This window comes from Calidris pugnax, unplaced genomic scaffold (assembly GCF_001431845.1).
Source record: "Calidris pugnax isolate Ruff unplaced genomic scaffold, ASM143184v1 scaffold36, whole genome shotgun sequence".
Taxonomy (NCBI): Eukaryota; Metazoa; Chordata; class Aves; order Charadriiformes; family Scolopacidae; genus Calidris; species Calidris pugnax.
Window position 1 is genome coordinate 1439917 of NW_015090825.1, and position 22152 is coordinate 1462068.

General features: G+C 39.9%; 1 protein-coding gene across 1 annotated transcript in view; it reads left to right on the top strand.

The window, feature by feature from the left end:
- PRMT8 (protein arginine methyltransferase 8) overlaps nucleotides 1–22152 on the top strand; it is a 77882-nt gene that overhangs the window by 40313 nt on the left and 15417 nt on the right. The window contains exons 2-6 of the mRNA XM_014940133.1: nucleotides 5911–6096; nucleotides 9942–10097; nucleotides 15854–15917; nucleotides 19563–19705; nucleotides 20094–20181. Coding sequence (XP_014795619.1) covers nucleotides 5911–6096; nucleotides 9942–10097; nucleotides 15854–15917; nucleotides 19563–19705; nucleotides 20094–20181 — 637 coding nt within the window. The remainder of the gene's footprint in view (nucleotides 1–5910; nucleotides 6097–9941; nucleotides 10098–15853; nucleotides 15918–19562; nucleotides 19706–20093; nucleotides 20182–22152) is intronic.

Genomic DNA, 22152 nt, shown 5'->3' on the forward strand with positions numbered 1-22152 from the left:
ACACATAAGTCTATGGGGCCAGATGACTGGAGGGTGGCCAATGTGACGCCAATCTACAAGAAGGGCTGGAAGGAGGATCCTGGAATTGGAGGGCAGCGGGGATCACACCTGTATCAGGTGCGAACAGGTGAATGATCTACTCAACCTGGTGGTCCAGCTAAAGGATGAAGTGGAGAGGCTGAGGAGCATCAGGGAGTGCGAGAGAGAAATTGACTGGTGGGCCTGCTCCCTGAGAGTAGGGGAACAGATTGAGGAAGCATGTAAATCAGAGGACCCTTTCCCCTCTTGTCACCAAGCAACAGTAAAAGATCCCAGAGAGGAGGGGGAATGGAAACAGGTCCCTGCTTGGAGAAGCAGGAGAGTTTCCTCCCAACCTCCCCCAGCTTCACAGTTCTTCCTGCAGAACAGGTATGGAGTCCTGCAGGAGGAACTCAAAATCTGGTTGGCAGCCGGTGACCAGTAGTGTCCCTCAGGGCTCAGTTCTGCTCCCTGAGAGTAGGGGAACAGATTGAGGAAGCATGTAAATCAGAGGACCCTTTCCCCTCTTGTCACCAAGCAACAGTAAAAGATCCCAGAGAGGAGGGGGAATGGAAACAGGTCCCTGCTTGGAGAAGCAGGAGAGTTTCCTCCCAACCTCCCCCAGCTTCACAGTTCTTCCTGCAGAACAGGTATGGAGTCCTGCAGGAGGAACTGGCTGATGGAGAGGAGGATGGCACACAAAGATTAGAGAAGTCAGAAAGTACACATCACTGCAGACCTGACTTCATTACAAGCCCCGAGAGGAAAAGGAGAAAGGTAATAGTTGTGGGTGACCCTCTGATGAGGGGGGCAGAGGGACCAATATGCCGCCCTGACCCACTTCACAGGGAAGTCTGCTGCCTCCCTGGGGCACGGGTCAAGGATGTGACGGACAAACTCCCAGACTCAGTAAGCCCCTGTGATTATTACCCCCTGTTAATATTTCAGGTGGGTAGTGATGAAATGGGTGAGAGGAGGCCAAAATCAATTAAAAGAGATTTTAGAGCCTTGGGGCAGCTGCTCAAGGGATTGGGAACACAAGTTGTCTTCTCTTCTATCCCGCCAGTGGCAACCATGAATAAGGAAACTGATAGAAAGAGGCAACAGATCAACTTGTAGCTTGAGACTGGTGTTACAGGCAGGGCTTTGGTTTTTTCCAACATAGGCGGCTACATGAGACACCTGGCCTACTGGTGGCAGGTGGGACACACCTGTCCCAGAGGGGGAAAAGAATATTGGGGCACGAGTTAGCAGGGCTCATTGACAGGTCTTTAAACCAGATATGAGGGGGGAAGGGGAGATAACTGGGCCTGTCAAGGTTTAACCTAAGGAAAGCATGTCAGGGCTTGAAGGATGCTTCATTAGCGAGGACTCTCACTCTGTCATTTCATCTGAGAAAAGTGACAGACGTTTAGAAATTCCTGCTAGAGAACAATGGGAAAACCCTTTCCTAGAAGGGGAAAAGGGTACCAAGCCAGGACACGGACAGAGCTTTAACACAGAAGTTAAGGGGGAAGGGGATAAGGTTTTTTTGGGGGGGTGTGTTTGTTTGTTTTTTGTTTGGTTGGGGTTTTTTTTTTGTTTTTTCTGTGTGGTTGGACTTGATGATCTCAGAGGTCCCTTCCAACCACTGAGATTCTGTGAATTCTGTGAAATAGATATATGATAATCCCATTCTTAATGTGTGTAGTTTGTTAAGGATTTCCAGATGGAAGCTATAGCTAACCTCTTCAATGCCATAAAAATTTCATAAATACCTAAGAATTAGCCAAGGATAAAGCACTACAGCTTGAACAGCACTTTTACAAGGATTGCAATTTTAACCTTCAGCCCTGTGTCTCCATAGTAATATCAAGAAATGTACACTGAAATGCAAGTTTATTTTTACTCTAGACCTTAGCTTTTGTCACGAGCCTTCTAAAAAAATGAGTTAGGCTTATTTCACCACCTTGCCTCTCTGTAGGTGGATGGATATATCTAAGAGGCTCACATTTTCAAAATAGCCTATAACTTTGAATACCCAGTTCTCTTTTGTATTATGGGAATTGTGCATCCAGATAGCCTCATATCCACATTGACTTATATCCAGTTGTCAAGAAAGAAAAATTTCAACAGTTTCCATTGATGCATGTGGGCAACTCCACATTTCTGAAAGTAACATCCACCACTGAAGTACCTAGATGTGTTTTAGAAACTTACATCAAGATGTTCAGATGTGAGATTTTGAAAAATGAATAAGGGTTATGAATCTTGCCTTTTGTAAGAATTCAAAGCTTTTTAAAAAGTGGTCCTGAGCTAATACCTTTGATGTATCTGTAATCTACCAACCTTGTCTACAAAGAAAGAGGAAAGAAACTTTATTTCATTTTTAAAAGTAGGAGGGAAGATATTCCTTAATTTCTTTTGATTTAAAAAATACAGTGGTACAGAACGGCAGTGTCCTGTTCCAGTGTCCTGGAACTATGTGCAGCTAGCCTGGAATCTGTACTTGTAACAAACATGGCTCATTCAGACAGATTTTGTTAGATTCTTTTCATTGATGTGAAGTTTACCCCGACATGCTCTCCCTTTTCAGGAGTTATTGAGAAGATGAGGGGTTTTTTCTGGCAGGTATGGTATATATGTGCTAAACTTGTAAATCATATCAAGGATTCCTTTCAGTTCTGGAAAGAATACAGGAAGCTATCTTTCCATGATAGCTTTTCTCTTGGAGGCATGTTTTCTCCTAAAGTAGTCATACCATATCCCTAAAAGCTTAGTTGTTTCTGGTTTGGCAGGTGCAGATCTGTATATCTGAAGACTTTATTATTTCTGATACAAATGATAGCTTTCATTACATTTCTTTATTTTGTAATTGTCCACTGTGTTCATGTTTTCCCCAGGTGTTTGTTGTCATATGACATGAGTTACTCCTGACTGAAATTGTTCAAAGTGTCTACAGCAGATCTATGACAGAGGGATTACCTGAGCCCTGCTCACAAAATTATTATTGTAATTGTGACCTTGCCTTGGAGATTCAGAATTACAGTGCTACATACAGGAATTACAGCAGTGGGTATTACAGATGCTGCAAAAAATGATATCATTTTAATTTGAAAGGTCTCTGTTATGTTAATATTCCTTAAACGGAAATGAAGGAGCTGATTTAAGGTTCCTGTGACAGAGTGCTGCTGGCTGAGAAGATCACCACCCCTATATGATTTTCTGTTACCCCTTCTGCATGAGGCTATGATACCCATAGCACTGGATGGACAGTGCAAGACCTAATGGTATTCACAGCCTAGCATTGTCACACAACCACCATCAACACATTTTACCACGGGCTTCTTGGCTACAAACTAAGGCAGCTGAGAAGCAGACCTAATGGGCTTCTGCTTCTTCTACTACATGGGATATGTACTGGCAGATATGTAGATGGACAGTTAAGAGCAGTACACCATCAGGTACTTTAGATAAACCTGGAAAGTACTGTGAGTCAAAGGTCTAATAGTGCCTCGATAGCTTAATAAAAGTTATCTTGCCACTCCTTGGCTGTAGCAGACTTCAGCTCTCTTGCAGACTGTGAGGTAACAAAGTTAATTCCTTTACATCACACAAAATCATTCAGACAACTTTCCTAGCCTGAGTTGCTGAATTTAGTTTCATTCTGTATCTTTAGTTAGAATAACTCTTTTTCTCATAACCCTGTCTAGACAAATTCCATGCAGCCAGGAGCAGAACTGATACTGCTTGAGACCCAGACAGAAGGTTCTTCTTCAAGACTAGTCTCTTTTCTTGTAGAAAATGCTTTCTATTTTACAGCAAAACACATTTGAATTTGTATTTTGATATCAGTTGAAATGCTAATATCCCTTTGGTTTCATTTACAAAAACTGTCAGGGCTTCTCTCCAGTAGGTAGCTTTTGAGCAATTGCCTGTGATGTATTATCTTGTATCTGGAGACCTTCTTACCTAAGACAGGAACAGAATGAAGAGTTCAGTGACTTTTATATTTACATATTTCACTTGTAAAATCATGTGGAGACAAGATTTAGGAGAAAAGTGTAAGACCTTCGAGAGTTTGTATTAAATTAAAGCAAAATTCTGAATATCTACAATTTAAGTCTTTGTAACCCAGCAGACAAATACAGAAGGGACTACAGGGCAAGTCAACTGCAAAAATTTGATAGTGTGTATACCCGTGGAGAAAAGTCCTAGGATATGACCTCAAATATGTGATTAAAAATATCAAGATTAAATTGGGAAGGGTTGGGTATTACAAGCAACACCTTGACAGGATGAGCTGTCAAGGTGTTGCTTGCAATGAAATAGTCTCTTAAGAGAAATGACTGCAGATGGACATTTTAAAACTAAACAGGACAGAAATACAATTGTTCCCAATTGGTATTTGTATTCTGAGAGGTGAACTGGGTGAGGTGATAAAGTCAGACAGGACAGAAATACAAATACCAGTTGGGAACAATTGTATTCTGAGTGAGAGGTGAACTGGGTGAGGTGATAAAGTCAAAACCATCAGAAACAGAAAAAAACTATAAATAAAGCACTTCTGGATCTGTGGGGACAAAATGTTAGAGGAACATAAACTACTAGTATTCATTTTTCACAGATGGACCAAATTGGGGACAAAGGTGTTACAGGAACATAAACCACTAGTATTCATTTTTCACAGATGGACCAAAGAAACCATCAGAAGATGACACATTTAAATCTTCTAATAAACAAGTGAGAAAAAGGTGTGGACTTTTCTTTTTTTATATTGAAGTGAACTAAACTAGGCTAATTGATGCTATTCAGAGACAGTACAAGGGACTGATGTCTGGCAGTATCAAGCTATAGAAGATAGAGTCGACTTTATGAAAGTACCTAGGAGACATTCAGGCATATCTGGTTCCCACTGTGAATCTACTAAATCTGAAAATTTTTTTAAAAGTGTAAGCGGAGGGGATGTATTTTAAGTAGGATTGACTCTCTTAATATATGAAGTTGTTGACCCATAATTTGCAGGTGACTTAATGCACATGTGAAGCTGTAGCATCTTGCTCAGTCCTTCTCAGCTTTCAGCAGTTTGCTTCATGTTAAGGATGAAAGATATACAGGTACCTATGGGCAAGACCATCATGTGTGTCTCATGTTCATGAAACATTCTGTCTTCTGTCTTAGATGCTACAGGTCTCAAATCTGAGTCTAGATGTTGTGAGCATTCTGGATTTATTGAAATTTTGTTGTTGGAGATGCAATATGCAAGGAAAAATGAAGTCAAACGGACTAGGGGTGTTGGTAACACCTACATCTCCCAAAAATTGGAAACTAAATTAAGGGATCACATATTCCATAGAGTCTTTCAGACAATGTCAGAGACTTTAAGGTATTGTGAACATTCTCAGACCTACCTCATCAATACAGGCAGATGCCTTACCTGACAATTAAGAATCAATTGTGAATCCCGTCCTTCTTGTCGGCAACACTGTGTTCAAAATCCTTTGATTATGACCTCTTCTTTGCAGGGGAGCTATTTATTTATTACAACTTACCTCTCACAAAGCTGTGGCAGTTCGACAGAATAAGACATTAAAGGAGAAAACCTAGCTCTTAACTGCCTCGTGTCAATGTTTGGAGTCACCTACTTTAGCCAACACCAATAATTTGGCATTACTTTGCACTGATGTAGGTATCTGCAGAGGAACATCAAAGAAAAAGCCATTAAGGAAATTTTCCAAGGCAGAGCCAAGAAGTTAAAAAGTCAGGAACAGAAGGCAGCCTAAATTTCAGTTATGATACCCAAGTTGTCTTTGGTCTTACTATCTCCTGGCTATTTACAGTAATATCCCTATGCTGACATCAAGAGAAATGTTTTCTTTTAATGATGCCTCTTAATATTCTGTGTCTTCCTAGGTTTGCCCCATCCCATCCCAGCCTCCTCAGCCTACTGTTGTTCCAAAGCCAGTTCAATCTGTTATACATGTCCCATTGCAACCAAGCTGCCCAGGCCGAGGCAAGATGGCAAAGCTCATCAATCCAGAAGAGATGACATCCAGGGATTATTACTTTGATTCCTATGCTCACTTTGGAATTCATGAGGTAACATTTATTTTTATTTCTTCAATTATTTCATCATCATCATGTTTTGTTTGATTTATTAGCTAGTTATTCCCCTCCCACTTGCACATGATTATATTCCTCTGCTTTTCCTCAGAAGATTGTGTAATCTGGTTAAGTGCCAAAGATATCACTCACTTCTCTAGAGACCTGTACTCAAAACCTCTGTCCCAGTTAGATCCTTATGTATATGAGTTCCCCACAGAGCTGATATTAGCTATCTGTACAGTGGTGATCTTCAAATGCGTGCATCCATTTAGTGCGTTTATGAGGGCTGCAAACTAACCCAACCACATGTGGAGACCACCCTATTGCCAAGTTAGGTGTTTTCTTCTTGCGTATTTGAGTACAGATGCCAGCAGAACAGGTACCCAACTGACATGGAAAAACCCAGTAATTTCTTGACTCCTGGCATGTTCCTTGAATGCACAGGCTGCTTTAATGGGAACATATAGCCCAATAGCCTCCAGCAAATACACTCCTAGAATGAATCAAAATACACAGTGGACCATATTTGCTATCAAAAAGTTGACTTTAGACCAATTCTAAAAAAGACACTAATATCTTACATTTATGTAACCCAAGAGGATGGGATTTGAAAGACTAGGATGCAAAAAGGCCAACAATGTGAAATCAGCGGTGCTTTTCACAAACCGCATAACAAACGATATCTATTTCCATTACTCTAGTAGTTGTTTGTGGGACATATGCATAAACAGAAGATTTCCATCTGCCAATTACATCTTCCCAGTGTAGCATTCAGAAATTTAGACCAAGAATGGAAGAAGATAGATGAACAATTGAGCGGGAAGGAGACCTAAGAGAAATATGGAAGACACATTAGAGACCTCAAATCAGATTGAGCTTCTGACAGAAGAATGCAGCTTTGTAGGTCTCAGGGAGTGCAGGGAGACTGGGAAGTGGGAGGTTGCTAGAGGAGGTTGGCAGACTTTGCAGCATCAGCGACCTGAGGAAGAGGCTGACTGGATCTTCTCCAAGATTCAGAAGGTACAAGAGCCTAAATCCCCAATTGTACTGAAAGGAGGGGCAGTCATAATCTCTACTTACCAGGTTTGGGAGTGGAGACTTCTCTGTTGGTGAAGGCTGGAGATTTGTGACTCTGGCACCAGGAGGAAGGCTCCTGATCCACCTGCAGATCTCTGGCTACAGAACAGATTCAGTGCCTTCATTGTGGATGAGGGGCAAGAAGTTCTGTCCAGTGAAGCATCAGAACCAATTGGCCCTGAGCCATGCAGAAGTGACAAGTGACAGTAGTGGAAGTCTTGCTCCTGCAAGGGACAGGACATGAATCTGGCAAGGGATGGGAATGGTAACAAAGCAGGGCTCCTCTAGGTGTATTAATAGTAAAATAAAAACTGGAGAAAAGGTGGGACTGTTGCTGAATGAGGCGGGTTATACGTGGAAAATTATTTCTTCAGTGCTGATTTTGTTGGCAAGACTTACCTTCAGGAATCCCAGGTCACTAAGATGAGTGGCAAAGTCCAGAGTGAGAAAGACTTTCCCTCAACAGAGAAGGATCACTTAAACAAACCAGACACACATAAGTCTATGAGACCCGATGGGCTGTCTCCACCAGGGCTGAAGGAGGTGGTTGATGTCAAGGACACAAACTTAATTGGAAAAAATATTCTTTATTGGGAGGTTAGTAAAATGCTTCCTATAGAGCCTCCATCCTTGGACATATTTAAAACCTGATTGGACAAGGCTTTGAAAAAACTGTTCATGTCATTTATGCCTCTTGTTCTATAATTAGTTACCACTGAGAAGAGTCTATTTCTGCCTTATTTTCTCCCCCACTGAACAGATATTTAAACACATTGATAGGATCCTGTCTCTCCGGCTAGCAATCCTAGCTCTCTCAATCTCTCCTCATACATCAGATGCTCCAATCCCTTAGTCATGTTCTTGGGCCTCTTCTCTGGATCTGCTCTAACATTTCTTGTCTGGGGAACCTAGAACTGGACTCAGGCCCCCAAACTTGGTCTCACCAGCGTTGAACCACCTCTCTTGACCTGATGATGATGCTTTTTTTAGTGCAGCCCAAAGTGCTGCAAGGGCACATTGTGCTGGCTCATGTTCAAACTGCTGTCCACCAGGGTCCCATGGTCATTCTCAGCAAACACTGCTTTCCAGACAGCCAGTCTTCAGCCTGTACTAGTGCCTGAGGTTATTCCTCCCCATATGCAAGATTTTGCATTTCCCTTTGTTGACTTTCTGGACATTCCTGTCAGTTCTTTCTTCAGCTTGTTGAGGTCCCTCTGATTTGAAGCACAACCATTTGGTGAATCAGCCACTCCCAGTTTTCTGGGACAGCACACTTGCTGAGATTGCACTCTGTTGCATCATCCACATTATTATTACTGAAATCATCAAACAGAATGGGGGCCAGTATTGACTCCTGGAGGACACCACTAGTTACTGGCCTTCAGGTGGACTTTGTGCCGCTGATCACAACATTGTGAGAGCAGAAGTTCAGTCAGTTTTCAGTCCATTTATGTACTCGATATTCCGTAGTTTTCCAACGAGGATGCTATAAGAAACACTGTTGAAAGTCTTGCTAAAATCAAGATAAACAAGCATTCACCCCTCTTTCCTTGTCCACAGAGCCTGTTATTTCACCTTAGAAAGCTATCAGTGGTTAGTCATCTCCAAATCCATGCTGAACGCTCCAGATCACCTTCTTGTCCTTATTATGTTTGGAAACAGTTTCCATGAGGGTGTGCTCCATCACCTTTCCAGTCTTGTTGAACTCTTCCTCTGCCTCTTTCTTTGCCTGAAACCAAACCATGCTTTCTGATGATAAAAATACTCTTTTATTCAACTACAGTTATTAAGTATATATAGTCTTTTGCCAAAAGAGGTAAGTGAGCACCTGATATATGTAACAATTCAGTGCATTGGTGCTTCAGACTGCTGGCAGGGAACTGATGCTTTTTATCCTTAAATTCAAAAACTCATTTGCCTACCTGCTTGAAATATGAAATGGTGCCAGTAGTAGAAGCAAAAGTTCAGCCTGCTAGACCTAGCAGAAGCATTTTGAGACAATTAAAGTGTGTATCGAATTGCCTACACTGCTCTTAAAAATGGGACTTGGATCTTGACCTCAGTGCTCTTTATTGATATAGTTTGACTGATAAATGCACACTTGAGAGCAAGGTGTTAAAGGAATGAAACACATGTACTGCTGTTATCAATGAAGCAAAAATTGCCACCCAACAATGACAACTTAAAATGGAGAGATAGTGGCCTATGTTATACATTAATATCTTCTGGAAATTGGTCATATAGATGGGTGAACAGAAAAGCAGTAAGGGAGTACCATCCAGCACAGTATTTCTAAACTCAGCTATGGGCTTTCTGCATCACTTTGGACAAGGCTATCAAGACTGCTGTCTTATAATGGTTTATGGAATGATTGCTTTTGCCTTCAGAGTAACCTCAGAAAGTCGCTCTGCTGAGGTTCTAAGTTGTGAAAGAGAAGGAAAACTTGGATTTCTGTATGGCTTCGCTCTATGCCCAAAGCACTACTGCAGCCAGATTTCATTCTGGTTGCCAATTGTAACAGTGAAGTAATATTTATGGAAATAAATTGTACAAAGGACATCATGCTTTTTCTTAAGAATTCATTTCTAAATAGCTAGAGTTTTACAGTTGTTTTGATGCATGCACCCTAAAGTACTTGAAAAACTCTTCAGATTATGTGTTAGTAATGCTTAAATTGCAATAAGGGAGTGCATTCAATGGCAGAGTTGAATGCATATAAGCACTTCAAATAATAACATAATGTGTTTTTTTTTTCATCACAGGAAATGTTAAAGGATGAAGTGCGCACATTAACCTATAGAAACTCAATGTATCACAATAAACATGTTTTTAAAGATAAGATTGTCCTTGATGTTGGAAGTGGCACGGGAATCCTCTCCATGTTTGCTGCAAAGGCCGGTGCCAAGAAGGTATATGGGGTAAGAAGACTTTCTCTCTTATTTTGAGTTTGTGCATTTTTTTTCTTAATGATTTACCTTTTCTTACTTGTCTTTCTTGGAAATTCTTCTCTCCAAGCTCTTGTATGGCTTGATTTACAGTGACTTCAGTGGAGTTCTGTTGCTTTGTATGACCTGCATTACTGTGCCTTTTCCAAATCGAGATATAATGTCTTTTCTTATGTGGAATGTTTTGTGGTCTGGTACATACCCACATTTCTTCTTGGCTGCAAAAAATGTTAAAGGGACTAACTCCTACTCAGAGGAGTCAAAGGAACTATCTTCCTTTTTTAAATTCTTAAGTTCTGCAACTTTGTAGTCTTGGAAACAAATTTCTTTAATACACTTTTCCCGGTATGTTACAACTCAGAATTATGCAAGCAAGCATGTGCGTGTTTTCTGTGCCAACAATAACACTTTTCAGAGGCAGAAGGGAATGATTACCTTAAATACATTGAACTCTGGGAGCACGAATGTGCAGTTCTCTGCAGAGAAGTCATTAGAGCGAGCGTAGATTTGCTTACTAAGTGTATTCAGTTATTGGTACTGACTCTAAAATGATGAATACAATTATTTTTTTGCTTTGGACCTCTGTTTGCTCTGCAGATACAAAACAACATAGAAAAGAGGAACCAGATTCTATTTCTCTGTGTACCTCTTTGACAAAATTGTTTAAGAAAACTTAGTTGGCTACATCTGTGCATTTGAAGACACTGATGTCACTGAGTGTCTAAACTGTGCATCTTTATTACTGATAAATGTAATGATACATGAAATGCAAGAACTCCTTCTCAATTCTCAGGCTTATATTTCAAAAATCCAATGTTAATTCTGAGTGCCTCATCTGAGTATCAGATGTATGGAAGTATAGATAGCTGAAATCAGAAGGTGCTAGCAAAAGTTTTGGCGTGTAAGCATGAGACAATATACAGAATTGGTGGCTAGAATATATTTCTTGTAAACCAAGTACAAAATTTATTGTCTCAAAGCCTCGGGGAGAACAAACCTGTAGCCTTCTCTGATGCAGGAATGCAGGTCTCACACAAGAATGTTGCAGTGCCATATAAGCATACACAAAATCATGACGCTGTGCTCCCACCTTCCTGTCGCCCAGATCCCTGGCCATATGGTCTTCCCCCCTCCCTTGTGCTGGCACTGGTGCTTATCTGATTCTACAGTGAGCCAGCTCACTGACAGAAAATTCACCCAGTTAAAGAAAAGTAAATATTTTCCACGGGTTTGTTGGTTGTTAGTTGGTTTTTTTGGTTTTTTTTTTGCTTTGGACTTCTTTACAGTTCAGGCTGTACCTCAGGCATTTATAAAGATCAGTGTCACACCAGTATCAGCTCACTTGTGCTGAAGCTGAAGGGTGTGCTATCCAGGAAACTTAGGTCTCAAAGGAACTCACTTAAATGTAAAACTCCTCTGCTACAGCCTAATAGTTTCAACCTTCTTGTCAGACCATGAACCCTGTCACACAGCGAGCTGCAGAGTTGTATTTATGTTGCAAAAGCAGATATTTCAGAGATCTGGCAGTGGCAATCTTACAGTCAAATTCAGACTTTATGGTCCCGTTGGCAAAGAATGCCAATGGAAACTGTGAGTATTCCTTTTAAAAAGCAAACATTTGCCATGAGTTATTACGTAGAGTTGAGATGTTCCAGTTTCTTCTCTACAGTTAGATGTGACTTTTCAAATAGCATAGTGGGAAATGTTGACAAATGCGTAGTGTTGGTTATCTGACTACAGTGCTGCTGAAATCACTCTCTTCTTTCTCACTCTTTCCCTTCTTCAGGTTCAAATTCATCCACTAACCTATCTGGTTCTTCTTATCCTCTCTTACTCACTGTTGGAACTTATTATTTGCACTATCTCAGCCAACTGCTAGAATCATCATTGGGTCTTTGAGAGTTGTAAATCATAGAATCACTGATGCATAGAAAGATTTAGTTTAGAAGACCTCTGGAAGTATCTAATCCAACCTCCTGCTCAAAGCAGACTTAAGTTTAAACCTCTATCAGGTTGCTCAGGGACTTGTCCAGTCCAATTTGGAAAATCTCCAAGGGTGGAGACTAAATCAGCAGCTCAGCAGCTATTCCAGTGCTACAATCAGCAGGAATTTCAATTTCCACAGCTCATGCTTACTGCCTTTTGTCCTGTCACTGTGCACATTAGAGAAGAGTTTGATTTTGTTTTCAATGCAAGCACTTTTGAAGATGGCTATTGGACTTGGGCGGGGGGGTGCTTCTACAAGCTGAACAGAAGCAGCCCCCTCAGCTTTTCTCTCTCTCAGCAGCTATTCCAGTGCTACAATCAGCAGGAATTTCAATTTCCACAGCTCATGCTTACTGCCTTTTGTCCTGTCACTGTGCACATTAGAGAAGAGTTTGATTTTGTTTTCAATGCAAGCACTTTTGAAGATGGCTATTGGACTTGGGCGGGGGGGTGCTTCTACAAGCTGAACAGAAGCAGCCCCCTCAGCTTTTCTTCTTTCTTCATGTCCTCTGACCCCTAACCATCATGGGACGATAGCAGTAGATCATGCAATGATGTTCATCCAACTGTGGAGCTGTTGTAAGGCACGTAGAGATAGGACTGGCATGTGACTGTTGGTGCTTGGGAGGGGTGAGTAATGGATGGACAACTAAATTCAATTATCCCTTGAAACCTTGGTTCATCTGCTGCATTTAGTCATACAAAATTCAGGACAATCCTTGCAGTAGAACTATCTGAATTCTATCATATTTTCAGACAAACAAGATAATGCAGGTTATAAGGAGTTAAACAGACACATAAAATGAAGGTGTTATGTGATTTGCATAAAAAGGTGGTGATGAGGACATAGTCCAGGGGAAAAGGAAATCTGGGAATGTGGCGGCTGTTTCAGAAAAAGAACCTAGTAAAAGAGGAGATGTTTGCAGCATTAGAATGAAGACTGAGAAGTAAACTGAAAGTAGAGACTCACCCTTGGCAAGGTTGCAGATTACAGAAAGCTGAGTGGTGCCATTGATATATCTGAGGGAAAGGATGCCATCCAGAGGGACCTTGACAGGCTTGGGAATTGGACCAGTTTGAACCTCTTGAAGTTCAACAAGGCCAAGTGCAAGGTCCTGCACTTGAATCAGGGCAACCCCCAATGTCAGTACAGGCTGGGTGACGACTTGATTGAGAGCAGCCCTGCAGAGGAGGACTTGGGAATACTGGCAGATGGAAAATTGGATATGAGTGTGCTTACAGGTCAGAAAGCCAATTGTATCCTGAACTACATAAAAAGATGTGTGACCAGCAGGCTGAGAAAGGTGATTCTCTCTACTCTGCTCTGGTGAGATCCTACCTGGAGTACTGCATCCATCTCTGGGGTCCCCAGTACAGGAAAGACATGTTCGAGCAGGTCTGGAGGAGGGCCACAAAAATGACCAGAGGGATGGAACACCTCTCCTAAGAAGAAATGCTGAGAGAGTTAAGGTTGTTGAATTTAGAGAACAGAAGACTCTGGGGAAGCCTTGTTGCAGCCTTTCAAAATATAAAGGGGGCTTATAAGAAAGGTGGAGAAAAAGTTTTTACTAGGACCTGTTGTGATAGAACAAAGGACAGTGGTTTTAAACTGAAAGAGGGTAGATTTGGATTGGATATAAGGAAGAAATTTCTTACAACGACAGTGGTGAGACAGTGGAACAGGTTGCCCAGAGAAGTTGCGTATGCTCCATCATTGGAAGAGTTCAAGCTCAGGTTGGACGGAGCTTTGAGCAACCTGATCTAGTGGAAAGATGGCACTGCCCGTGGCATGGGGGTTGGACTAGATGATCTTTGAAATTCCCTTCCAACCTAAACCATTCTATGATTCGATGCCTGTAAACTGAGGTATGGACCTATTTCATTGGAACACACAGTTCTTGTAAAATCCAAATGCTTTGTAAAATTGGACAGATTTGAGCAGATCACTGACTTGAAAGTGAACTGAGGAAAAAACCTGACAATGCTGTTTTTCCTATTCCTTCACCTACAGAATTCAGCATTTTCTTTTTCTGAAATGAGTTGCTTTTTAAAATAAAATTTTACCACAGTATAGAGTCCAAGTCAAAATAGAGGCGAACAGCATTAGGCACCCTAAGGCAAGTTCATTTTCTGAAATATATCTTCCTTCCTAGAACATTTGAGTGTTGTTTTTTTTTTATTTTGCTTCTTTGAGAATGAAGCTGATTTTTGGAAACTTGTAGTCATTCACGAAATAGAACTTTTTATTTCTTTGCATCTTTTTCTTTAGAAAGGTTGGAAAGTCACCTCCAAACACCTACATACGCATGCTTTATTTAAAAATCATCCAAAACAAGCAGAAAGAATGGACAATGGAATTGAAAATGCCAGACAGATGTGAATACAGACAGGAAAACTGAGTATGTTATAATGGCTGTAAGTATAGATAAGGCATATAGTCTATACAGTTTATAGTAAAGGTAGAAGAAGCTGGATGGAGAAAAAGGACAGAGTTCTCACCAAGGGATTTCTTTCTTGGACTCTCTGGAGTGGCACTCTGGTGTTGCTTCCTACGTGCCAGTTTTGGTTTATGTTCAGGCCATTGAGTCAGACATCTTAAGGAGTGTAGAATTAATGCTCATGTTCCCGTGGGGACAGGGATTGACACTATAGCTACTATTATGTCTAGCTCTTTCATGGACTACATAAAAAGAATAAGGGATTTGTGTGTCCTTCCATTCACTGTCCTGCCATCACAGAGGTCAAGCACAGTTTGGCTTTTAGAGGTTAAATGGAATTCACTGGACACATCACTCCTCACCAACACCTCACAAGAGAAAATATAATTCTATTTGACATCCCTATAGGGTTTTAGAGAGACAAGGATTACACAAAGTATTATCAGCAGCTTAATGTCAAATGTGGAAGAGGTAAATTACGAACAGATTAGGTGACCACCAGCAATTTTGGCCTTCATGATTTTAAAAGGGCCTAAAAGTCAGAGATGTTAATGGAACGCCGTATTTCTCTAAAAGATATCAAAGATCATTGCAAACATGGGCTTTATGCTAGAACTCAGATTTTAAGAAATTTAAGGGTAAATCTAAAACTAGAAGTTACTTTGTAATTCCTTTCCTAGCAAAAGCATAAGAAAAGACATGCAGATCTGGATGGCTTTGTAAATACAATAATTTCAGTCCTTTTTTATATGCAAAATGTCTGTATACTTTTTTGATAGCATGCATTGCCAAAGGTGATAGATTTTTCATGAAGAAAAGCAATTGCTTCTTGACACAGACTAGTATTGGCATAGTTTGCATTTTAACATTATTCACAAAGTTTGAATGTATTTTGTTTTAGAATATGTGAGGAAATGTAGCACCCTGCTAATTCATTCCCTTCAGCAGATTTTTTTTGGGGGGAGGACACAATATTCTAAAGCAGGAGGACTAAATTAAATAATATGATTAATAAATTACGTAATTTTGTAGCTAGGGCCTCTTTTTCCCATATCTCAATGGTTTTAAAAACAATCTTTTCTGTGTGAGCCAGTTTAACTCAAAAACAAACTGCAGTTTAAATATTAAGATATCATTGATCATAATCCTGCCCCACACAGGTTTGATTTACTCTTTATCAATGGTTACATGCTCTGTAGTGTCTGCTGTATTCAGTAGATTTTAGTTTTATTTGTATAGCTGAGATCTCTAACATAATTACTCTTCCTCTTGCTTTTCTTTTTTTCTTTTTTTTTTTTTTCCTAGATCGAATGCTCAAGTATATCTGACTACTCAGAAAAAATTATCAAGGCCAATCACTTGGACAATAGTAAGGCATATATAAAACTTTCTTCAGGAGAAAGAGAAGATAACTGTTTTCGCTTTTTCTGATTAATTTATGTTGCATGGTTTGTATGTAAATGGTAGCTTTGCATAATGTACTTATGTAAATACAAATCTAAACATCTAATTCTAGGCACTACAACAGTTCTTCATAGGAGAAGTTACCTCTACATTTAATTCTAGGCTCACAGACAACAGAAGGGCTCATCAGCAAGCAGTTTGATTTAGCAAAGCAGACAGGAGGCCCCATACTAGAGCCGAACTTTTCTAATTAATTCTGAATTCTACTTTATCTCTTAAATAGAATCATCACACACACACATGCACTTACATTCAAATTGAAATAAGGTACAAAGCAAAAAGTATTCCATACCAATACAGATTTTTCACTGAATTTCTTCTGACTTCCAACTTTAGAAATACTAATTTTAAGAAATCAGATTGAAACACGTGGCACAAATTAAAATGTCCAATTCTCAGAATAAAAGCATGATAGAAAACTTCATTTAAAAAAAAAAAAATACTAAAAATACCCCTAACCTACTGCAAACTCTTAACAAAAATCTCCCACCAGCTCTATTTAATGTCTTCAGTCCTCCTCCAAAGCACTGCACACAAGATATCTTTGTAACAACCTGAAAAAACGGGCTTTTTTTAACCGAGGCTGTGCCACAGCTATTGTTTAGAAGTGCCCTTTGCGAAGGGCTTGCCTTTGCTGCAGAGTGGCAGAGGTCAGAGCTGGCTGGACTTCATCATTTGCCCTTCCCCTTCTCAGCCCTGTCTGCCCTGCTGTGGGATAGATTCCTCTTCTGGTATAGATCTGCTCTAATTTTTTATTGCTGTCACTGGCAGCTTCTGACTAACGCGGAGCTGTTTGGGAGGAGAATGTATTGAACAGCATGTATATTCAAGTTGTGTGGTGTGAAAGAAATAGCAGGGATGTGGGATATGAGGCCAGCCAGTTACGCAACTTTTGGTTCAGAAAAAGAAGGAAGCGAAGGACCAGAAAATACTCTCCTCCGCAGTAGCAATGAGGCACTAAAATAACGAGGTGTTGGATCTCACCCTTGGTGCAGAGCCCATATGTTCCCAGAATGGCCTTTCATCAAAGAGATACACAGACAGAAGACCATAAATCAATTCACATTTAGATTTCCAGCAATGGGAACTGTGTGTGAAGGGACCGTTGTCAGAATAAATAAGAAGGATCCAGTGTGCACCAGGGGTTGCAGAAGGTTTTTATCTCTGCTTCTTCCTCCTGTTTCTGCAGGGAGCTAGTCCTTGGGAAAAAAATGTGGAGGAAGAAGCAGAGACCCTTCCCCTTTTTGGCAGGAGACTTGCCTGGACTGCAGCCTGTCAGACTGCAGTTTGCTCTCCAATATAAACAAAACACACAACTGAACTAACATTTACAGTTACACACTCTACACCGACCCACATTCACTTTTATTTTAATGCAACCAGGTACTGAGCCAAAGGATCTTGTTGCTCACAGAAATTGTGTCTTTTCCCCACTAATTGTTTAGAGAAATACAGAGCCAGCAAAAGGGGCTGAACCAAGAGAAAGCCCCCTGTTTTCAGAGCAGATTCAATACACCTGGGGACAGCACAATCTGTTCCCACGTAGTGCCTTATGAAGAAGTTCCATCAAAGTGAAGGGAGGTGGGAGGACTTTGTGCTGCTGCTAACGCTGTGACTGTTCTGGGGATGAACAGAGGGCTTCAAAGTCTGCAGGTGTTTCACCCTGGTAGCTGTCAACAGCACTAAAATTAACTCCTTAAAAGAATCGTGGCAGTGAAAGTTCTCGGGAGAAAAGAGAACTAAAGAGAACCCTGAAGAAGTGTCTTCAGTATAATGACAGATGAACTATTGAGCTACTGACCGTGACAGGGAGTTTAAATCAAGGAAGGAGAAGAGAATTCGCTCTTTCTCAATCAGGTTTCTCTTATCAGCTGATACTTCCTGTTACCAGTCTGAACCAGAGTGTTCCCAGCTTCTTCAGGGGCCAGTCTGGATTAAAAATTTGCTACACAAATAGAGTGGCCACACCTGGTTAGAGTAATGCCACTAGTGCATGTTATTTTGGAAGGATGAAACCTCATTCTCCCTGGGCTGGGTTCTAAAAATCACTCAACCCACACTTCCACTCTTAAACAGCTAACTTAGTTTTAGTTAAGTGAAAGTACCTTCATCTTCCTAAAACTGAATGTTGACCACTTTCATCAATAAAAATTGCCATAATTAAAAAACACCATTTATTAAGAGTAACACAATAATCTTAACAATTAGTAATGGAAAGTAAAATATTCCCTACTCATTTTATTCCAATATTCCCAACTCACTTTATTCCAATTTTCAATCAGTTATCTTGCCAAGGAAGAATCCAGAGCCATTGCAACAAACAACATAAATACCAGACAAACACAAGCTGAAAATTATTTGTCTAAAGAAATTAGAATAGATTTGTAAATAGGAAATATATTTTAAAAAATCCAAGAATGATCAGTGGATTGTGTAGTGATCCTAAAACAAAATTATTGTTATTTTGCAGTACATACCCAGTCTCCTGCAAGTAGTATACAGTACTGCCAGCACTGTGCAGTAATAGCATCTGTGTTGTAATAGTGTCTGTCTGTAATAGTGAGCTGTGTTGTAATAGTGTCTCTGAGATATGGTATTCTACTACATCAAATTTACAGCAGCCTTTTTAATTTCCTTGAAACTAATCTGCTGACAAAATACCTGACAGCAATGTCTCCCAGCATTCACTTTAGATAACTGTGAAAAGTTATGTGAGTCTAAACCAGACAGAAGATTCAGGGTGAGAGTGCCAGTGTTGTGAAAGATTCAATCGTGAAGCAGAAAGGAATGAAAAATGATTTAGTGAGGGAACCATGTTTGTACACACTTTCTTGTTTGTGTCCTGTCAGGCTAGATTGGACTTTCTCAGGTGAGTCAGCTCCCCAGAACTCATGGAAGAAATAAACCTTAGTTTCCTCATCGTGAAACCAGCACACTAGGTCTTTTCAGCAGATGAGAATTAGATCCTAGTCCATAAATCTCTGTTATGTCAGTGATGAGATCATGTGCATGTAAACATACAGACACATTTAAAGGATTTGAGGTGAATTTACACAACTATGAAACCAGCACACTATGTCTTTTCAGCAGATGAGAATTAGATCCCAGTCCATAAATGAGTCCGTAAATGTCAGTGATGAGATCACGTGCATGTAAACATACAGAGACGTTTAAAGGATTTGAGGTGAATTTACACAACTTAGCCAATGATCTAGAAATCTTCCAAATTCCAAAGGGTGTGTAAAATGAGATCATGCAGGTAACAAGGTAAGGCCTGTTTTTCTGTTGGTTTTTATATATGGGTTTTATTTGGTTTGTTGCTTTTCTTTGTGTTTTTTTTTCCCTCTTTTTTACTGATACTAAAATTTCTGTTTATTATATTAATTGTTTTAAAGTAGTGTAAAATCCATTGCCTTGCATGGAGTCACCCCTTATCTAGAGGCATTCAAGAAGAGAATCATAGTGAAAACATCAGCCTGACATTCACCAGTAAGGAACTTAGTCAGGTGTTTTATTATGTGAAACGTATTTCTTTGGATTCTTTTTTCAGTAATCACAATATTTAAAGGTAAAGTCGAAGAAGTTGAATTACCTGTGGATAAAGTAGACATCATCATCAGCGAGTGGATGGGTTACTGTCTGTTCTATGAGTCAATGTTAAACACAGTCATCTTCGCACGAGACAAGTGGCTGGTAGGTGCTCTGCATGTCATACTCCTTGCTGGAGCAATCATCATTTATTGTCTGACTTCAAGCCTTCCCTCTCCCACTGTCACCGTAACGAGACACAGTTACATGTCCAAGTGCCATTTCTTAGGCTTTAACAAAAAGATTATCAAAGGGGATCTCGGTAAAAGAGCTTTGCTTTTGAGTAACTGCTGGTGAAATTCACATAGACACTATCCAACGACTTGCCACGGGCTGCAAGAGTTGCTGAGATTAAAGCTGATGTGACAATCTGAAGGAAAAGAATAAAGGCATGCAAGTCTGCTTGTCTGGTTTTTGTATGTGCAGTTCAAAATGTGATGTCTTTGTCAGGTGAATAGATTACGAGATCCATTTCCCCACAATTCATCAACAGAAACCTGGAGGGCTAATGTTTCCAGACCGAGCTGCTTTGTACGTGGTAGCAATTGAAGACAGACAGTACAAGGACTTCAAAATTCACTGTAAGTAAACACCTAACTGTAACCATTTTCTGTGGTTATTTCCCTAAAATATTTGATTTTTAGTGGCTATTGTGATCTCCTCACTGGCAAAGTTTTGCAAAAGCCAAGAAATCAGGCTGACGAGGTCAGCATTCCAATATAAACATGAACATCGAGAAAGTTGGGTGATAAATTCAGGAAACTTGCAGTAATTTAAAGTGCACAAAGGAAAGATGCATGAATAAATTGATGTGGACCTTGCTTAGAGTTATATTGAAATACTGACCTCTATTTCAAAATGTGGATTTTAGGAGATTTAGTTTTATTGTTGTTTTGATAAATACTGCCGCATCCCACATAACTGCCATTAAAATTGGTAATATTCTCTTGCTTTTTCTTTTTGAAATAACAACAGCAGAAGCATTAATAAGATGCAAATAAATCATAAGTGTTAAGAAATTAGCCTGAAAAAAATGATAACAACTTTTTTCAAACTTTTTTAAACACTTTATGTTACAATTTTTAAATTAAATTTCCATTTTACTTTGATGTTAAAAAAAGTTCTAAACTTTTTTGCTTTACTTCATAGATGCATAAAATCAACCTTTCCTTTACATTTAATTTTTTTTTTCCCATTGAAGTTGAATTGAATAATTGGTGTAGTAAGTGACCTCTACAGGTCACCTACTCCAGCCTCCTGCTCAAAGCAGGCCAGATTTCACAATTAAAGCAGGTCACCCAGGGCCGTGCCCTGCAGAGTCAAGAGAGAGGGTTTCCATAGCTTCTCTGGGCTTGTTCAAATGCTGAAGCACCCTCAGGAATAAATATGTTTCTGAATATCCAGTCACAATTTTCCTTGCTGAAACTTGCCTTCATTGTCCCTTGTCACCTGAAGGGAATCTGACTTTTTTTCTTTGTTTCTGTAGCAGCAGATAGCAACTAGATCCCAGAGCCCTAGAGCCTTTGCTAAAGCAGGCTAGGCAAACCTCATTTTCTTGGACACTCCTCATATCAGCATGTGGTTCACCTTCATCATCACAGTGTCATAATCCTGGTTCACATTCAACTTGTTGTCACCCAAGTTTGCATTTATTTGGTCATAATAGTTTTGATGAAATCAGTAAGTTCTACATCATCTCACTCCTATTTTCTTTGTTTGTTTTTTTTTATTTATTTTTTTTTGGCTTTTATTTATTTTTCAGAGCTGGTCAATTTCACTTAAAGGCATTTTCCATTAGGGGGGAAAAAAAAAACACAAATTTCCAAAGCAGTTTCATTAATTAAGGATGCATGCAAAAGCTTAGGTCAAATTAATGGGTTCAGTCAACCTTTAAAGGAAAATGCCTAACTCCTCATTCCTTGCCTCTCAGCTCCTTTCAGAAAAGAAAGTTTGGTGCTTCTTTAATCAAATTCAGTGCCAACACACAGAACTGCCAATGGGTCAGAACTGCCATTTTGGGTCAAAAGCAAGCCCAGGGTAATGGGGGAGTGACAAGATGTCTGCATATGTGCCAGGGAGAATTACATCTACTCCTCAAGCACAGCCTAGATTTTTCTCCTCAGTTATGTGATGACCTTGACAGCTAAATTCCTTACAAAATTTACGGATTCAAAAGGATGTATCAGGTGTAAAGGAATCAAAGCCATTTTGGCCTGAAAGGATCCCTTCTGCCTTCTTTCACCTTGCTTTTGAACCCCTTCCTTTCTAGGTCATGAGCCTTTTTTCTTTTCCCATAGACAACATGCCTGTTTTCAACTGGTTTATTTTTTCATCATTAAAAAAATAATATTTCAGGTCCCTTTTCTCTTCTAAAGTGTTGGTTTCCTTTAAGACACTTTCTTTTCTGATTTCCCTTCTGATTTCCCTTGTCCCCTCACTTTTTGTATCCTCTGTGTCTTCTTCAGCTATTTGCATCTCACCACCTATCTGCACCACCATCTTGTCTCTCTTTTCAGTTTATAAATCTTTGATGATGTTTCCTTACATTTTGA